This window comes from Apodemus sylvaticus, chromosome 12 (assembly GCF_947179515.1).
Source record: "Apodemus sylvaticus chromosome 12, mApoSyl1.1, whole genome shotgun sequence".
NCBI lineage: Eukaryota > Metazoa > Chordata > Mammalia > Rodentia > Muridae > Apodemus > Apodemus sylvaticus.
In genome coordinates this window covers 94,159,449-94,174,369 of record NC_067483.1, presented here as the reverse complement: position 1 = coordinate 94,174,369, position 14,921 = coordinate 94,159,449, and the positions used below count along the sequence as shown (strand labels likewise).

The 14,921-nt window shown below is 44.5% G+C and overlaps 1 protein-coding gene across 1 annotated transcript in view; it reads left to right on the top strand.

The window, feature by feature from the left end:
* Positions 1–14,921, top strand: part of Tgfb2 (transforming growth factor beta 2) — an 80,194-nt gene that overhangs the window by 46,298 nt on the left and 18,975 nt on the right. Inside the window, exon 2 of the mRNA XM_052200849.1 lies at positions 8,186–8,349. Within this exon, the coding sequence (XP_052056809.1) occupies positions 8,186–8,349 (164 nt within the window). The remainder of the gene's footprint in view (positions 1–8,185; positions 8,350–14,921) is intronic.

The window sequence follows — 14,921 nt, the reverse complement described above, 5'->3', positions numbered from 1 at the left end:
GTTTATTTCTCAGTCACTTTGTGTTAAATTGCTGTGACTTGAATGTCAGCGGTGTCGGGATGTGGTGGTGAAACTGAATCTACAGCCAGTGTGCCAAGACAAATTTCAGAAAACCCCAAAACACAATTGTCTTGGTTTCTTGCTGGCTGCGCCTATGCACACAAATAGGAGCTGATTTATTGCCCTCCAACTGTTGGGTGTGCTGATTGTCTTGTTGCGTTCTGGGGGCTGTCTAATAAACCCCGAAACTACTTCCCTGAACACCGAGGATGTCAGGGATGAGGGACTGTTACACTCACTAAGCACGTCACATGTCCATGCCAATCAGTGCTAAGCTTCAGGGTGGTGGAGTCTGTCATGGAAGAGGAAACAAGGAGTCCCTTCTGCTCGTTGGATGGTTCTAGAAGTGCCACATGTAGATGCTAATAGGGTTAGAGGAATTGGCACATGTGGTAGAAGTTGGAGAGATGGCAGCAATACTGGAGTTAGTAACATCCCTCTTACTGGGGAGGGTCACAGTGTGCAGCCCACCTTGCCCAACCAGGGAGCAGTCTACCAGGGAGTGAAGATGTGGATCCTGGCATCAAACTTCCTCAAGGTGACCTTTATTGAAGGAGACCAAGCTTCCTTCTTTGTGCTCTTGTGGTAATAGCCCATCAAATGCCATTGTTGACCCTTCTGGTCAGGTGGCGTTCATGCAGCCCATAGGACGCAGAGAGTGTAGAATCAATGTACTTTTGACTGAAAGTACCACCTCCTCTTGACTCTAGCTAAAAGTTATTTCAGTTTCCCCACACTGCATTTCCTCATCTTAGAAGTGGTGTGGTGTGGAAGCAGCGCATATGGGAGGGAAGGGTGGGATAGGCACATTTCATTCACCTCTAGCTAGTTCATGAATTGAGAAGCTGGAAATGGAAGGTTGGCCAAACTCATGTGATCCAACCTGCAGAGTCTATCGTCCAAGTTCTCAAAGATGGCGGTGCAAAGAATTACCTGCGGTTCAACCAGTAAGTCTAGGATACTGATAAAACCCTCAGGTTGAGTGCCCATTCTTTAACAATGGGATTCAGAGGACAAACGCACTGGAGGCCATTAAAATAAGACTAGTGTGAAGAACTACCAGATTTGCTACACCAGATGTCTGCAAGCGCATGAATTCCTCTGCTTGCACTGGAGCTTATTTTCTTGGGAGACAGGTGGATACTTGTACTTATGTGGTATGTGCAATGTCTGATCAAAAGCCTAAATGTTCCTTTGTGCTTTTTCATTTATTTGTGACTTTTCCCCCAGTTCTTTATTTCAGTGGTTCTCAAAATCTAAGGTATTCAGGAATCACCCAAGACCTGTACTCTCCTCATTCTTTGAGCACCAGTGGTAGTGGGAAAACAAAAGCACAGCACCGTGCTCCTAGGGCTGTGCTCCCCACTTAGGGATCTTCATTCAGATAGAGCAGGTCCTTGCCTAAACTGCAGGAAAGAATCTGAAGATCAGTCAACATTTATTGAAGTAAGCAAGTTTATTAAGACAAGATAAGGGGTGGCTCATGCCTCAGGTTTAAGGGCAAGTGCTTCCAGAGAGGGAGATTTAAGGAAAGGGCCATCAGGTATTGCATGCTGGCCCCTCAAGAGCCTCACTTTCAGTTGGTTCCACAATGACTGAATCTAGAATTCCATGTTTTAAGTCATGTCATAATTTCCAACAAAATGTAAAGATTACGTGGTTTAAAAATTAGCCAAAAATATATGAGCTGGTTCACGTATTTATCTTATCTCAAAGAATTTCCTTTGGCAGATGGAACTGTAAACTAGTTTTATGAGGTGTATGGTTCGGTTTAATGGGAGGGGAATGTTTGACAGTTAAGCCAGGGGCTGCAAACATTCTAGCGGACAGAAGAGATTGTTTTTAACATCTTTTTAAGAGATGCCTTTGCAGGCAAGTTCAATTTTCTCAGTTGTGCAGAAGTTTCTCAATTCCCAACCAAGAGGAAACACAAACTGGATCCCAGGTGAGGGATGTCTTTCTTTTCTCGTGTATTATTCCTAATTATCCCAACCTTGGGAGTCTTAGCTCCACTCTTGTCAGAAGGGCCCTGCGTTGGCTTGGAAGCCCCTTACTGTTTCTGGAAGGGGTCTAGCTGGATTTAAAGTGCAGGTATGTTATGATGCCCTCAGGGAGCAGAATACACAAAACCTCCCCAGACTATCACCAACCCCTTGGAAACCCACACAATCTATATTTCACTTTGACCTTTCTTGCTCATCTTAGAAATTCCCCAAGGACAAAGAAAGTTGAAGGAATCTCCTTAGATGACTATTGTTGTTGGACACCAAGAGTTTCTCCTGGTCTCCAATGATCCTGTGTAGCAGCACTGGCTTGACCAACCAGGAATCAGTCTGCCAGAAGGTTGACTCATGGGAGAAGGAAGGGTATCTCAGAGCTTGTGTATAAGATACCCATCCAATAGCGGGTCTTTATCTTAGGTTTCCTAGTTCACAGGTTTGTGGACCCAGGACCACACTTTGACATCCAATATTTTAGCAAACGCCTGTAGCAAATTCAGCATGTCACCTGTCTTTTTCTTGTCAATTTTGTGGTGTAACCCTAGAGTGCTAACCCTGGCCTGGCTTAGTACAGAGCTCTTCACATCCTAGCGGATTTCTTACAGGTTCTGTTTCTTTATTCTTTGTTAGAACACATAGGTAAGACCTTTCTTCAACTTTGTTTTGTTTTTTTGTTTTTTTGTTTTGTTTATTTGTTGGCCTGTTTTTTCCCCCAGACAAAGTAGTCTTGTCTGTCTTTGAACTTACTCTGTAGACCAGGCTGATTTCAAACTTAGAGATCCACCTGCCTCTGCCTCCTGAGTGCTGGGACTAAAGGCATGCGCCACCATCACTGGGCTTTGTTTCTTTGTTGTTGTCATTGTTGTTGTTGTTTCTTTTGTCTTCCTAAATATCCTTAGTCAGCTTAGAACAGTTGATGGCTAGTCTAGGTTAGCTTCCCACTCATGACAGTCTTTCCACCCCAGTCTCCAAAATGTTGAGATTATGAGTATGTACTCTTAAACCTGACACCTTTTTCTGAGACCTCATTTCAGCATTATGGGTGTAGGGGTGGCATTGAGCCATATAGAGACCTTTGGTGGGAAAATGGAATTGTCTTGTCACTCTTTAGAGTGGCTAGAACTTTCAGTTAAACAAGTGGAAGATGGTGGGAACTGTGAAAACTCTTGTTGCTACTCACCCTACCCCCTGGCATACAGGGCACAGGAATTAGAGCACACAGAGCCCTTTATATGGTGCCCTGGGACATGCAGCTGTTTTTATTCCTTCTCTTTGCTTCTAATGAATTCTGTCAGGCAACAAGAGAGCTTCCCTCCCGGGCACATTCACAAAGGCCCAATGGCCACTTGGCAGCTTTGCAAGGGACCTGAGTAGAGATTTGTACAGGATCCAGGGCTCCAACTTCCCTTCTGCTTTCTCATGTGGTCCTGACAGCACCATCTGATATTGACTTGCCTGGGTATGTAGATGAAGAGACAGGCTCTGAAAAGCTGGGTCATGTTCCTGCTGCATTCCGCCCAGGTCTTCTTGATTTGGTATTAGAACCGAAATTACCCACTGAGATCTTTCCTGTCCTGAGATCTTCTTGTTCTGTGCAGGGCCCTTCTTCAAAGGCAAACCATAGGGGTCTCTTGCTCAGTCAGAAAAAGAGAACCTGTAGAAAATTCTAGAACAACTAGGGCTATAGCTCAGTTGTAGAGCAATTGCATGGAGCAACAAGACCCTGGATTACATCCTAGTACCACCAGGAAGGAAGCACCACTGAAGAAGGAAGGAAGAACACAGACAGGAAGGAAGGAAGGAAGGAAGGAAGGAAGGAAGGAAGGAAGAAAGGAAGGAAGGAAGGAAGGAAGAAAGGAAGGAAGGAAGGAAGGAAGAAAGGAAGGAAAGAAGGTCATAGTGTACACAACTTTTGGCTTGTTTCATAGTTTCTTTCTCTATCTCTGTCTCTCTCTCTGCCTCTCCCCCCTCCTCAGTCTCTGTCTCTCTGTCTCTGTCTCTTTCTGTCTCTCTGTCTGCCTTGGGCCTCAGCCTATATTGGCTATGCTCCCTTGTAATGGTGCTAGGTGTTATTTCACTGAGAGATCCTCACAGGCACCCGAGATCTTGCCCGTTGACTCAGAGTGTTCAGCCCACCTGTTAGTAGGTTTCTCTGACCCTGGCCGCCTGTGACATTATCAAGCAGGCGTATTGTTCCCCAGAAGTCTGTTGCTCTATCCCAAGATAGTGTGAGTTCCAAACTGGCCTATGCTTGGTAAGTAAAGAGGGCTGGGGGCATGGCCCCACGGAATGTCTTTCTGAATGCACCATGACACTGCCAGCAAGGGATGGAGCAGTTGCCACCACAAAAATCACTTGGGTTGTGTAGATGACAACAGTGGTCATTGTGTAGTCCAAGAACCTTGTGTGAGGCTGGGACCAGCGTCGAGCAAAGGGCAGAAGCAGCAGATCCTGGAAGGATAGGCCAGTACAAGGGCTGAGGTTCCAAGCCTCGTACCCATTGTCCTAGAGGACTTCACATAAAAAAAAAATGGATTAAAACATTATTAAGGATTTCAAAATGATACCATAGTGCATTCTACTCAGGGTAAGGGCTTGAGTATGGGACTCCTGGCATCTGTTCTGGTCACAAGGCCACAAAGTCAGCTCTGGGGTATGCAGAAGCAAAGAACTGTAAATAAAAGACACCTGAGCCTGAGGTGGTTTTATAGAGAAAATACAGTATATATAATAAATTACTTATTTGGAACAGACTCAAGTCAGTATGTTATGTTTATGAAGTCATATGTGATTAAATGCTACATTTAGCTTTCTGTATACTGATACTTTGCAAATTATTGAAGAGTTAAATCCCTGTGCCCCCAGCTCTCCAGTTCCCCAAATTTGATTTAGCAAAAATGTGTAGCTGGAGCAAGGGGAGGGGCAGATGACCACTCGATCCGTGACACACGATTTTCTCCGACTGCATTGCACATGCACTGGGGATACTTAGGGGAAGTAACAGCGACAGCAGCTGGTAGGAAAGCCAATGGTTGAAGGAAAATCAGTTTGCTTGAGTTGAAAAAGTGGGTCAGTAATGGAGGGGGAGGAGGGGGCAGGCGCTGCATGTGGGTAAACTGGCCCCGGTCAAGCAGGAGTACCTGGTCACCTGGCCAGAAGGGGGACTGAAGCTGGGATTGCAACTGCAGAGGATTATAGCAAGAACCCATCCCAGAGGGGAAAGTGAGTTCCTGGAGGAAGCAGAGGAAACAGCTCATTCCTTCAAACCCATTCCTAAGTGGGTGGATCTGGGCTGCACAGGCCATTAAACCGCTGCCCCGCTGCTCTGGCGGCCTTAGCTGAGAGAGCGAGCTTGCCTGCGTGTTCTGGTTCTGGCTTGTGATGACCCGGCCCATTTCATTTAGAGAAGTTTTCAGCAATTATATCACCAAAAAGAGAGGCCATTTGGCAAGTTGCTCAAGGCCCTCCCTCATCCAGGCTAGGGGTCTTGTGATCAGTAAGCAGGTGACAGTAGGGGACAGTTCTTCTTGGGTCAGCAGCTTTTTTTGGCTTGTCACAACCTCCCCCAGGCCTGGTTGGTTCACCTGGCTACAAAACCTGACCAGAGACATTGGTCGGGCCTCCTCAGCCATCCCGCCACCTCGTGCATTAACTGAAACCTAAATGCAGATTGATATTATCAGTCGGCTGGAATATAAGCTGTCTAAATGGTTCTGTGATCTAGCAGAGACCTGTGTGGCAGGGGTGGAGGGACCACACTTAGCCGGCAAGCTGCTCTTGTAAATATTTGCCGATGCCCCTTCAGCGCTCAAAGGCCTGGGACAGGATCATTTGGGGATTTGCTTAGAAGAAGTAGAAACAAAATTGACCTCATGGTCTGAGGCAGCCGTAAAAAAGGAAATGCGTGTGTATGGGCAGAAGACCAGAAAGGGGAAAAGAAATTTGTTCAAAGTTTAATAAACACAAAAGAGAATAAAAATAAATCTGGAAAGCACTTATTTACAAACTTGATAAAGGAGAAGATTATGGCGGAGGGGTGTGAAAGACAGCTGTTTGTGGAAGTCAGAATGGCTCCGGAGGGGCTCCAATAGAAGGAAAAGGAGTAAAGGGAGTAGATGTTTACTCTGGCTAATGACAGGAAACACACAAAACCCGTCCTGCTCTTCCAGGACATGCTTTCAAAGGATGTTTGAAGCCTCTGCTGCCTAATGTAGAGGATAAGTGAAGATGAATGTGGCCATGACTCCTGTGGATGGTTCTGGCCAAGAGGGTGTGGGAAGCCAGAGTGCCTGGCCTGCGCTCTGCCCAGCATGCCGTGCCAGGGCAAGTGACCTGTTTTCAGCTGTGCTGCTTAGTGTAGGACCAGGAATCATGACTCCTGGGATGGGTATATTGCAAGCTGAGAAGAGTTGCTGTTGCCTCAGCAGCTGTCTTGTGGAATTGCACCCCTCACTTGGAGGCTCCAAGGACTCCTCAGGTGGCCTAAAGGCTTCCCAGATGTCTGTCCCACCGAGAGCCAGCACATCCTTTCAGTGAATCCCTTTCTCCAAAATCTGCTTATTTTAGATGTGTGGGGCTGTTTGTTAGTTTGTTTCTGAGAGTTCTGGTTTGTGAGTCTACAAACCCTGAGTTCGTAGGATTCAAAGTCTGAATCCAATTGACTTGGAAGTCCATGAGCTTGTATTTGCAGAGTCTTGAGGATATGGAGAGAGATAAGAAAGGGCACCCATGCTACACAACCTGCAGAGCTCCTGAAGATGAGGATATCTGCTTGTTTCTCACACTCCAGTGAAATTGTCAAGGCATGATTTCCCAGGAAAGCAGGAGGGGTATTTATTATCTGTTTTAAGATCAGCAAGATGGCTTATTTAATAAGTTAGTATTACCAATAACCAGACTCTCCCAACATACTTGTTGATGATCAACTATGCAAAGAAGAGATCTTTGGAGAAATCCCTATATTCAGAACCCTGCCCTATGGGGAGGAAGAAGAAATTCCTTGCAAGGAATTTCTCTATTTTTCAGGTTTAAATTTTTTTACAGGGGAAAGCAAAATTAAAAAAAAAAAGCACAATGCAGAAACAAACAAAATATTTAAAGAGAAGCATAACCATGGATGATCACGTCATATGAATGTAAGCACAAGAAGCAGAGCTTCTAGATCAGCTAGAACATTCTAGAATGGGGAAGGTATACGTACAGGGGAGAACTGGATGATTATAGAAACATACTTAAAAGCCAATGGTCTCTTGGCCCAGTGTTGGTACTCAATGAATGTTGGAAGTGAAATCAAAGAGACAGGACAGCCTTCTTGCATCTTAGGGTAATGCCACACCCATATTCAAAGGTAAGGACAGTTGCTAGAAAATAACGAAGATTTGAACCAATGCACGGTCTTGAACTTGTCGTGTAACATCACAAATGCTGTCTTCCACAAAGCTCCAAAATAAAGGAATTGGTGCTTTATTTTTCCTCTTTGTAGGATTACCTTTTATCTACAGATGAAACTACCCTCCCCCAAGAATTTGAAGGTTGGCCCAGGTGTGGGTAGTTTGTGGATCTGCTCTCGTTTTATTCAGATTTTCTTATCGTAACTTGGTCATGTGTGTGGAAACCCAGACTTTAAAAGTAAAAAGAAATGACCCAGTCCCTGAGCCTGAATAGGAGCAGAGTAGCTGAATGCCAAACTTTCAAGGAAAGAAACACATGGGGAGAATGAAGCCTTGCCATTTAGGAGCTATTTTCTTGGCATATCTGATTAAAGTGTATGCAAGCCCGGCAGCTCTCTCCAGCCATCAACTGTCATGAACCTGTTCCAATTCGTAACCATCTGAGGTTTTCCACGAGTCTGTCAGCCTTCAAAAGACTGAGTTAACTGCTTGCATTCAGACATGGTGGTTGGAAATGGTTTGTTAATCGTTCTTAATCTGCTTCTCCTGGAACCAAACACACATGTTGATTTTAGTTTGTTCCTGGTTAAATTGCTAATGGTATTAAATTGACCATTGGAAACAAAATTCTGTAGCCATTTCCCTTATAGTTCTGTGGGACTATCTCACACTGTGGTCTTTCGTGAGAGCATGATGGATTGAATCTTTCTCAATGGCTGTGCTAACTTTTTACAGATGCCATCCCGCCCACTTTCTACAGACCCTACTTCAGAATCGTCCGCTTTGATGTCTCAACAATGGAGAAAAATGCTTCAAATCTGGTGAAGGCCGAGTTCAGGGTCTTTCGCTTGCAGAACCCCAAAGCCAGAGTGGCCGAACAGAGGATTGAACTGTATCAGGTAACCTGTGCTCTGGTTGTGTTAGTGGGTGAGGCACTTTCACTCTTAGGATTTTCACTTTTGTGATGTGATGCTTTGTTGATACTCTCACCAAAATAGCTGGTTCCTCTTCACTCAGCAAAACAGAGACATAGAATGGAGTACCAACACTGCACACCCTGGAGTACTCACCTTAGGAGACTCTAGTGCACATGTCAGGCCTGTGGCCTAGAAAGACAGATCACTCAGACCAACCCAACTAGGGGAGCTGAATGGGGGGGGGGGGGTTCTCTTTTCTCCTTTACTTTCCTCTCCTTTTTCTCATCTCTTTTCTCTCTGCCTCTGCCATTCCTCCTCATTTCCTGTTTCCTATAACCTGTCTTGTCTCTGCTTCTCGTTTCTCTTTCCTCTCCCACAGCCAATCCCTCAATGTGGGCCTCTAGCCCACATGTGAAGAATCTGTTCTACATTGTAACAGCTGCCCTGACATCTCATCTTGTCAGTAGAGCTGCTAGGTGCTGTTTAAAATACAGATGAAGAGTGGGGTCCCTGAGGTTTCAGATACAGACTCTGAATCAAGGGACTCAGGGGAAGTTTGTGGGTCTGAGGTTTGAGTCATAGGATCTATGCAAAATGCAGACCCTCCTTTTCTACCTGTTCCATTTTAAAGAGGTCCTCTGTTGGCATACTTTTTACACTACTTTATTGTGTTCTTATCTCTCTGCCTCCTTTCCAACTCTTGTTCCTCCCTAATCCCTCCCAATGCCCCAACACTATGTAAGAGAGAAAGATGGTTAGAATGGAAGGAGGGTGTAGATCTCTGTGGGCTACTTTCAGATGATTAAGGACATAGAGTTCCTTGGGGCAAGGCCAGTTTTCCTTGTCAGATTATCAAACGAACCAGCAATAGCAACAGTAAATGCAGCAACAGGGACTAGCAGCATGGTAGGGGAGCAGAGATAGGGATGGATGGGGGTAGGGGGTTGGGGGTGGGAGAAGCAGTGGGAAACTGCAACTGTCACTCCTTCCTGGGCCTCCCCCCTTTATACCCTCTCCTCTCCAGAATCCTCAGAATTAAACTATATGCAGCTGGCAAAAATCACACCCCTGCTAGTGCATGAGGCAAATCACAATCACCTGCTGTGAAGTAGCCTAGTATCCCCACACCTGGGATTAAAACAAAAACATATTCACATAACTGAGTTTTCTAAGAAACCAACATTTCACCACAGTCTTCAGGCAATCTGTATGTACCATGAAGTTGTACTTCAAAGCCCCATATCTGGTGAGGAAGGCAGATGTGCAAACACCAAGCTTAAATGTTACCATGTCATCTGAACAGCATGTGAATGTGTGGGAGACAGAGATTGGGAGCTCTCATCAAGGCATCAGTGTTCAAATGAGGCTTCCAAAAACATCTTAAAGTAAATTAAACAAAGTGAGGGGTCATTCCAAGAAGAGACAGCAGTGTGGTGACAAGCATTCCAATACATTGTATACATTTATTTATTTTTGCAGTGTTGGGAATCAGGCTCAGTGCCTTGTGCATGCTGGGCAAGCACTCTACCACTGAGCTAAACCATAAACTCCCAACATCAGAGTCTTTGTAGGCTTATTGTATGTATCCAGGATAAAGTGTTCTGTGCCTGGAAGTAAGAACAAAACCAGGAGAAGGTGGCCTCCAGGCAGAGTATAACAGAGAGAGACGGAAGGAGACTAAGAACAGACTCCTGATCTGGCCAGTGTGGTTCACAGGTAGGCTTATTTGAAGAAAAAAAAAAGCAATTGACATTTATATGCAGAAACTTCATTGTTCTGGGTTTTAATTATTTGAATAATTGGATAATCAAGATAAGGAGTTTCCTCATTCATTATGAAAATGGGAAATTACAATGTTCCTGCTATATGTGAGTTCATGAGAATACATGCATAACTAGTTTGGATTATGGATTGTTAGTTAAGAGCATAAGTGAGAAGCATGGAATTAGACAAGGAGGGACATGGAAGATGCCCCAGCAGCAATGATGTTCCTTTGGATTTGAGATTTTTACCAGTGTGATGGAGTGATACTGGCCAGAAAACTCAGCCATGGAAGGAAGGTCTGCAGAGGACCGTTTACTTACTACCACCCTCTATAAAATCCACCCATGTTTTATTTCTTTCACTCCCGAGCTGTCCTCTGATGTCTGCTTCTGATCCCTTTATGGGAAACTCCATTTTTCCTTGTCCTTTGTTTGTCAGCTTACTACTTTAGTTGTCACTGGGTGGGGAGGGTGGTACTGTTTTTGCAGGCTTTGATCATATTATTTTTAGCCTAGCACAGAAATAGATGCTTAGGACAGCAGTCTTGAGAGGCAGGGGCTAAGCTACAAGAACAGAATTGAATACCTGTCATAGATTTACGAGTTTTATATTCAAACTCACTGAAAATATTACATTGGAAAAAAAACCAAAATAAATGGGTTTGTTCTTAAATGGGAATATCTTAAACTCTTTGGAAAATTCAGTTGTTCAGAAGAGCAAGTCCCTGAAGTTTCTGGATGCTCTCTGTTGGCACCTCTTCTCATATTATATACTCCCTTGAGGATGATTCTGATTCAGGCGAGATTGATGTATGAAAGATACATTGATAATTCTCAGGGCACTCTGTAGAGAGAGTGGTTTGTGGTTTGTATGTGTGTGTATGTGTGTGTGTGTGTGTGTGTGTGTGTGCATGCACACCCATATGCATCACTGTGAGCTTAGCACGAGAGTGCTCCGCTCTAATGTCATCCATTAGAACCTTAACAGTAGGAAATCAAAACTGTCCTCTTACCTCTCACTCTCTCCAAGGTCCTTCCTTCCACATTAAACCTGGCTTCTAAAGCATCCAGCTGAAGGAAAGCAGACACAGTGTCATGGTACAACAGCTCATGAAACAGCAGCACAGCCGTAAATCCTTTCTGTCCATTTAATATTTTAGTTTGAGCTGCATAAGTATTAAACATTTAGACTTAAAGATGAAGAGGAGAATTGATGTTTGTGGAGCAAAATAATTAAACTATTTTAGGAGGGAGAACAAATCATCACCCACATAAGCAGTTGGCCTACATAGTTCATCTGGGCAGGAATCTGAAATGTGCATCTGAGGCTTTAGGGTGTAAGTTAGGATGATGGTAGATGGACTGGACCTTCACTTGGAGAGAACTGGGTTCCTAGGGTGTGAGAGGAGGGGTGCCTAGCTACTGTGGGGAAAACAGTGCTAATGGAATTAATGAAAACTGCCTCTCTCTCCTCCATCCACACCTCGTTGTGTGTGTGGGGGGGGGGAGAGGGAGAAAGAGAGAGAGAGAGAGAGAGAGAGAGAGAGAGAGAGAGACAGAGACAGAGACAGAGAGAGAAACAGACAGAGGCAGACAGAGGGAGAAACAGAGAGACAGAACTCTCAGCTTTCATTTCTCATATTGCCCAAGAGGATATAAAATAAAAAGAGGTCAGCCAGAAAACCTGACTGTCTGTTAAATTAGACTTGCAAAGTATGCCACTGGTGGGGGGGGGGAGTTACACTGTGCTCCTGTTGTATGGGACTTTACAACACACAATCCCCTCAAGACTGATCTCACCTCTGGCGCCACATTGGAGACATACACAGCATAGTAACCATTTCAACCACCCTCCAAAACAAATAAACAAACAAAGCAGCCATGATGTATTAAAATACACTCTTTACACGAGGCCATTGATATCTTAGGGTCTTTAGAGTGATCAAATGACCTGCCTGCCTCATAAGGAAGTTCAATTGTTAGCATTTCCATTAAGTCATGATGCTACCGGAGTCTGCTGGCCTTGTGAGCAGATAGGACCCAGAAAAACATAGACAGAAGTCCTTCTTGTTTGCATTAAAAAAAAAATCCCAATCATTCAACAGTAACTAAAAGTGCTAATATTCCTTTTTTCATAATTTAATCCAGGAACAATAGAACAATGTTGATAGCTTTTACTAACTCACACAGTATGCACTGTGCACTGTGTGATGTTGTCAGTGTTCTCTCTCTCTTTCTCTCTCTCTGTGTATATATATATATGTGTGTGTGTGTGTGTGTGTGTGTGTGTGTGTGTGAAGAGTCATTCACTCTTTATCTCTATAAAAACCCTACAAGGTAGGTACTACCATCTGCTGTATGTTATAAACAAGGATACGAGAGCCTGGTTAACTTCAGTGACTTTGTTGGCCACTGGACTACAGGAGGGCTGTGTCTGGATTCCAACCCAGGCTGTCTGGCTCTGGGAGACATATTCTCAACCTCTTTACCATATTTTCAGAAAGCACAAGGCTGTGGGGTTGGGACCATGTGTGTTGAAGGGATAGCTTTGGCCCTTTGGGACCCCAAGGAAGTCCTCCTGCTGCTAGAACTCTTTGCAAGTTGGTGTGATCCAGATACAAGCACATTGCTTGTCAGAGATGTGTCAGGTGCAGAGTTCATGCATGGAAACTTCCTGGGCAGGCTCTGCCTCCCCAGTAATTACCACTGTAATTTCCCAAGCATTCTTTTGTACTTTTGTAGAACAATATCTCTAATTTACAGTCTGGCTCCCAAATGTTATAAAGAAAGCTTGAGCTCCACAGTCCCTGTTGTACAGGGTCTAGTTCCTGCCTGCTCCCCCAAGAGTTACCTCAGGGATTCCTTGAGGAACATCTCGCACACCCTCTGTGCACGAGCCATTGGAGTAGAGAGGGAAAAGGCCTTGGTAAGCAGTCATCCCTGGATTTGCTTTTGATCCCTACCTTTTTCCATATTGGGTTTTTGGCCGAGAAAATGTCTCTTTTCCCTCAGCCTCTACATCATGAACTGGAGGGAGAGGTTTTCTTGAATGAGTCTCTGAAGCAATATGCCTTCCAAGAGTAGCATATCAAAAGCAGAGGTGGACTGTGAGCTGCATCCACTGGTCACCTAGAGAGGGTACTCGTCCTGCAACTGGCTTGTGGTTAGGAAATGACTTACAGTGCCATCTGGTCTCTCTGGTTGGACTTGGTCTGACCTGTTTCCTGCCACAAATAGAGCAGAGCTGAGCACTCAGTGTCATTTTAGGGCTTTTGTGTTTACTTGATCCAATCTCTAAGGACAGTGAGTGGGCAAGCGGCTGTGACATGTCTTGTTTATCTTTTTAAGAATTACTGTGAAGCAGTTAAATCAGTGGGGACAACCCTTTATTTTGCTCCATGTCCCTTACTACTATTTCCTGGCCCATCATCAAAGAAATTTGATATTATGAATTGATTTTTAATTTTTTAATTTGTGTGTATATGGTGCCGCATGTGCCCAGTGCCCTCAGAAGCCGGACGGGAGCAACAGATTCCTCAGAACTGGAATTACAAATGGTCGTGAACCTCCCAAGGTAGACATTGGAAATGGGTTCCCTGGAAGAGACCCTAACCACAGAGATATCTCTCCATCTCCATCTGAACTTACTGTCAATAGAGTTCTTTTTATCCTGCTGCAAATGTTTAGTATCTCAGCTCTTCTATGACCTCCTTGAGGCCAAAATCTCTTCCAAGGGAGAAAACAGGCTCATTTTATGACTCTGGCATTTTGATAAAGTTCAAAACAGCTTTTGATAGAACTTTTGTTCTAGAAGTAGGCTTAGAACACAGCTCTTAGGCATGGCTTGTCTCTTAATGATATATGTATTTAATGCATGACCTCCAATGGAAGGGTGTAGTCAAGTGGTAGAACATTGAAGAAGTGAGGCATGATGGGAAATTAGTGTCTTCAAGGGAGCACCATGACAGTGGTTGATTTCTATGTTGTGGTGGGAATTAGGTCAAGTGAGACTGAGTTGTTCTTTCTCCCAAAGTGGCTTCTTATATATTGGGTCCAAACGGTACCTCAATTTCCCCTAAAAAGGCAGGTCCTCTGACTTAGTCCAAAATTGAGTCTAGGCTCAATTCAAGCTGGACCATCTAGAGAAGGATTTCTAGTGTTTAGATAAAAGCTGGAATTCCTCAGGAATGTGAGAAAAAGATTCCCATCTAATAAAGGGAGTCATTTCCCTTGCCTCTGCAGAAGGGACATATGACTCATCTCTGACAAATACTGTGATATCTAGTATATATCCATAGTAGACATCCAAGCCTACACTGGCCTCCAGACCCCTCAGTCCCTATACTTACTTACTTATATACTTACCAGAGCACCCACATTAGTCTCCAGGCCCTTCTCCTCCCCACTCCCACTCTGCTATGACAGCCTCCAGGCTGGTCCAGACCCCATTTCATTATAGGGTCAAGATCTTCCCACGCCATCCGCTCCCTACTATTCCAGCTTTCTCTATTTTTCTCTTTCTTGATATTCTCTCTCGACCTTCTCTGCCATTCTTCCCGCATCTCAAGCCCTGGCCATGTCCAGTCTGTTCCTCGTTTCCTAGACTCTGAACTCCTGGAACAGCCATTTCAGTGGTTTTCTGCTCTGCCCTTGCATCGCCGTGAAGCAAGGCTACCTGTTGGCTTTTCCCTGTTTACTCATGCCGCTTTGCCACACACTCGCACCATGCTATGATAGAACGCACATGCCCTCACTTTCAGCCCCCTAAAGTATGAGCCAGACAAACCTCTT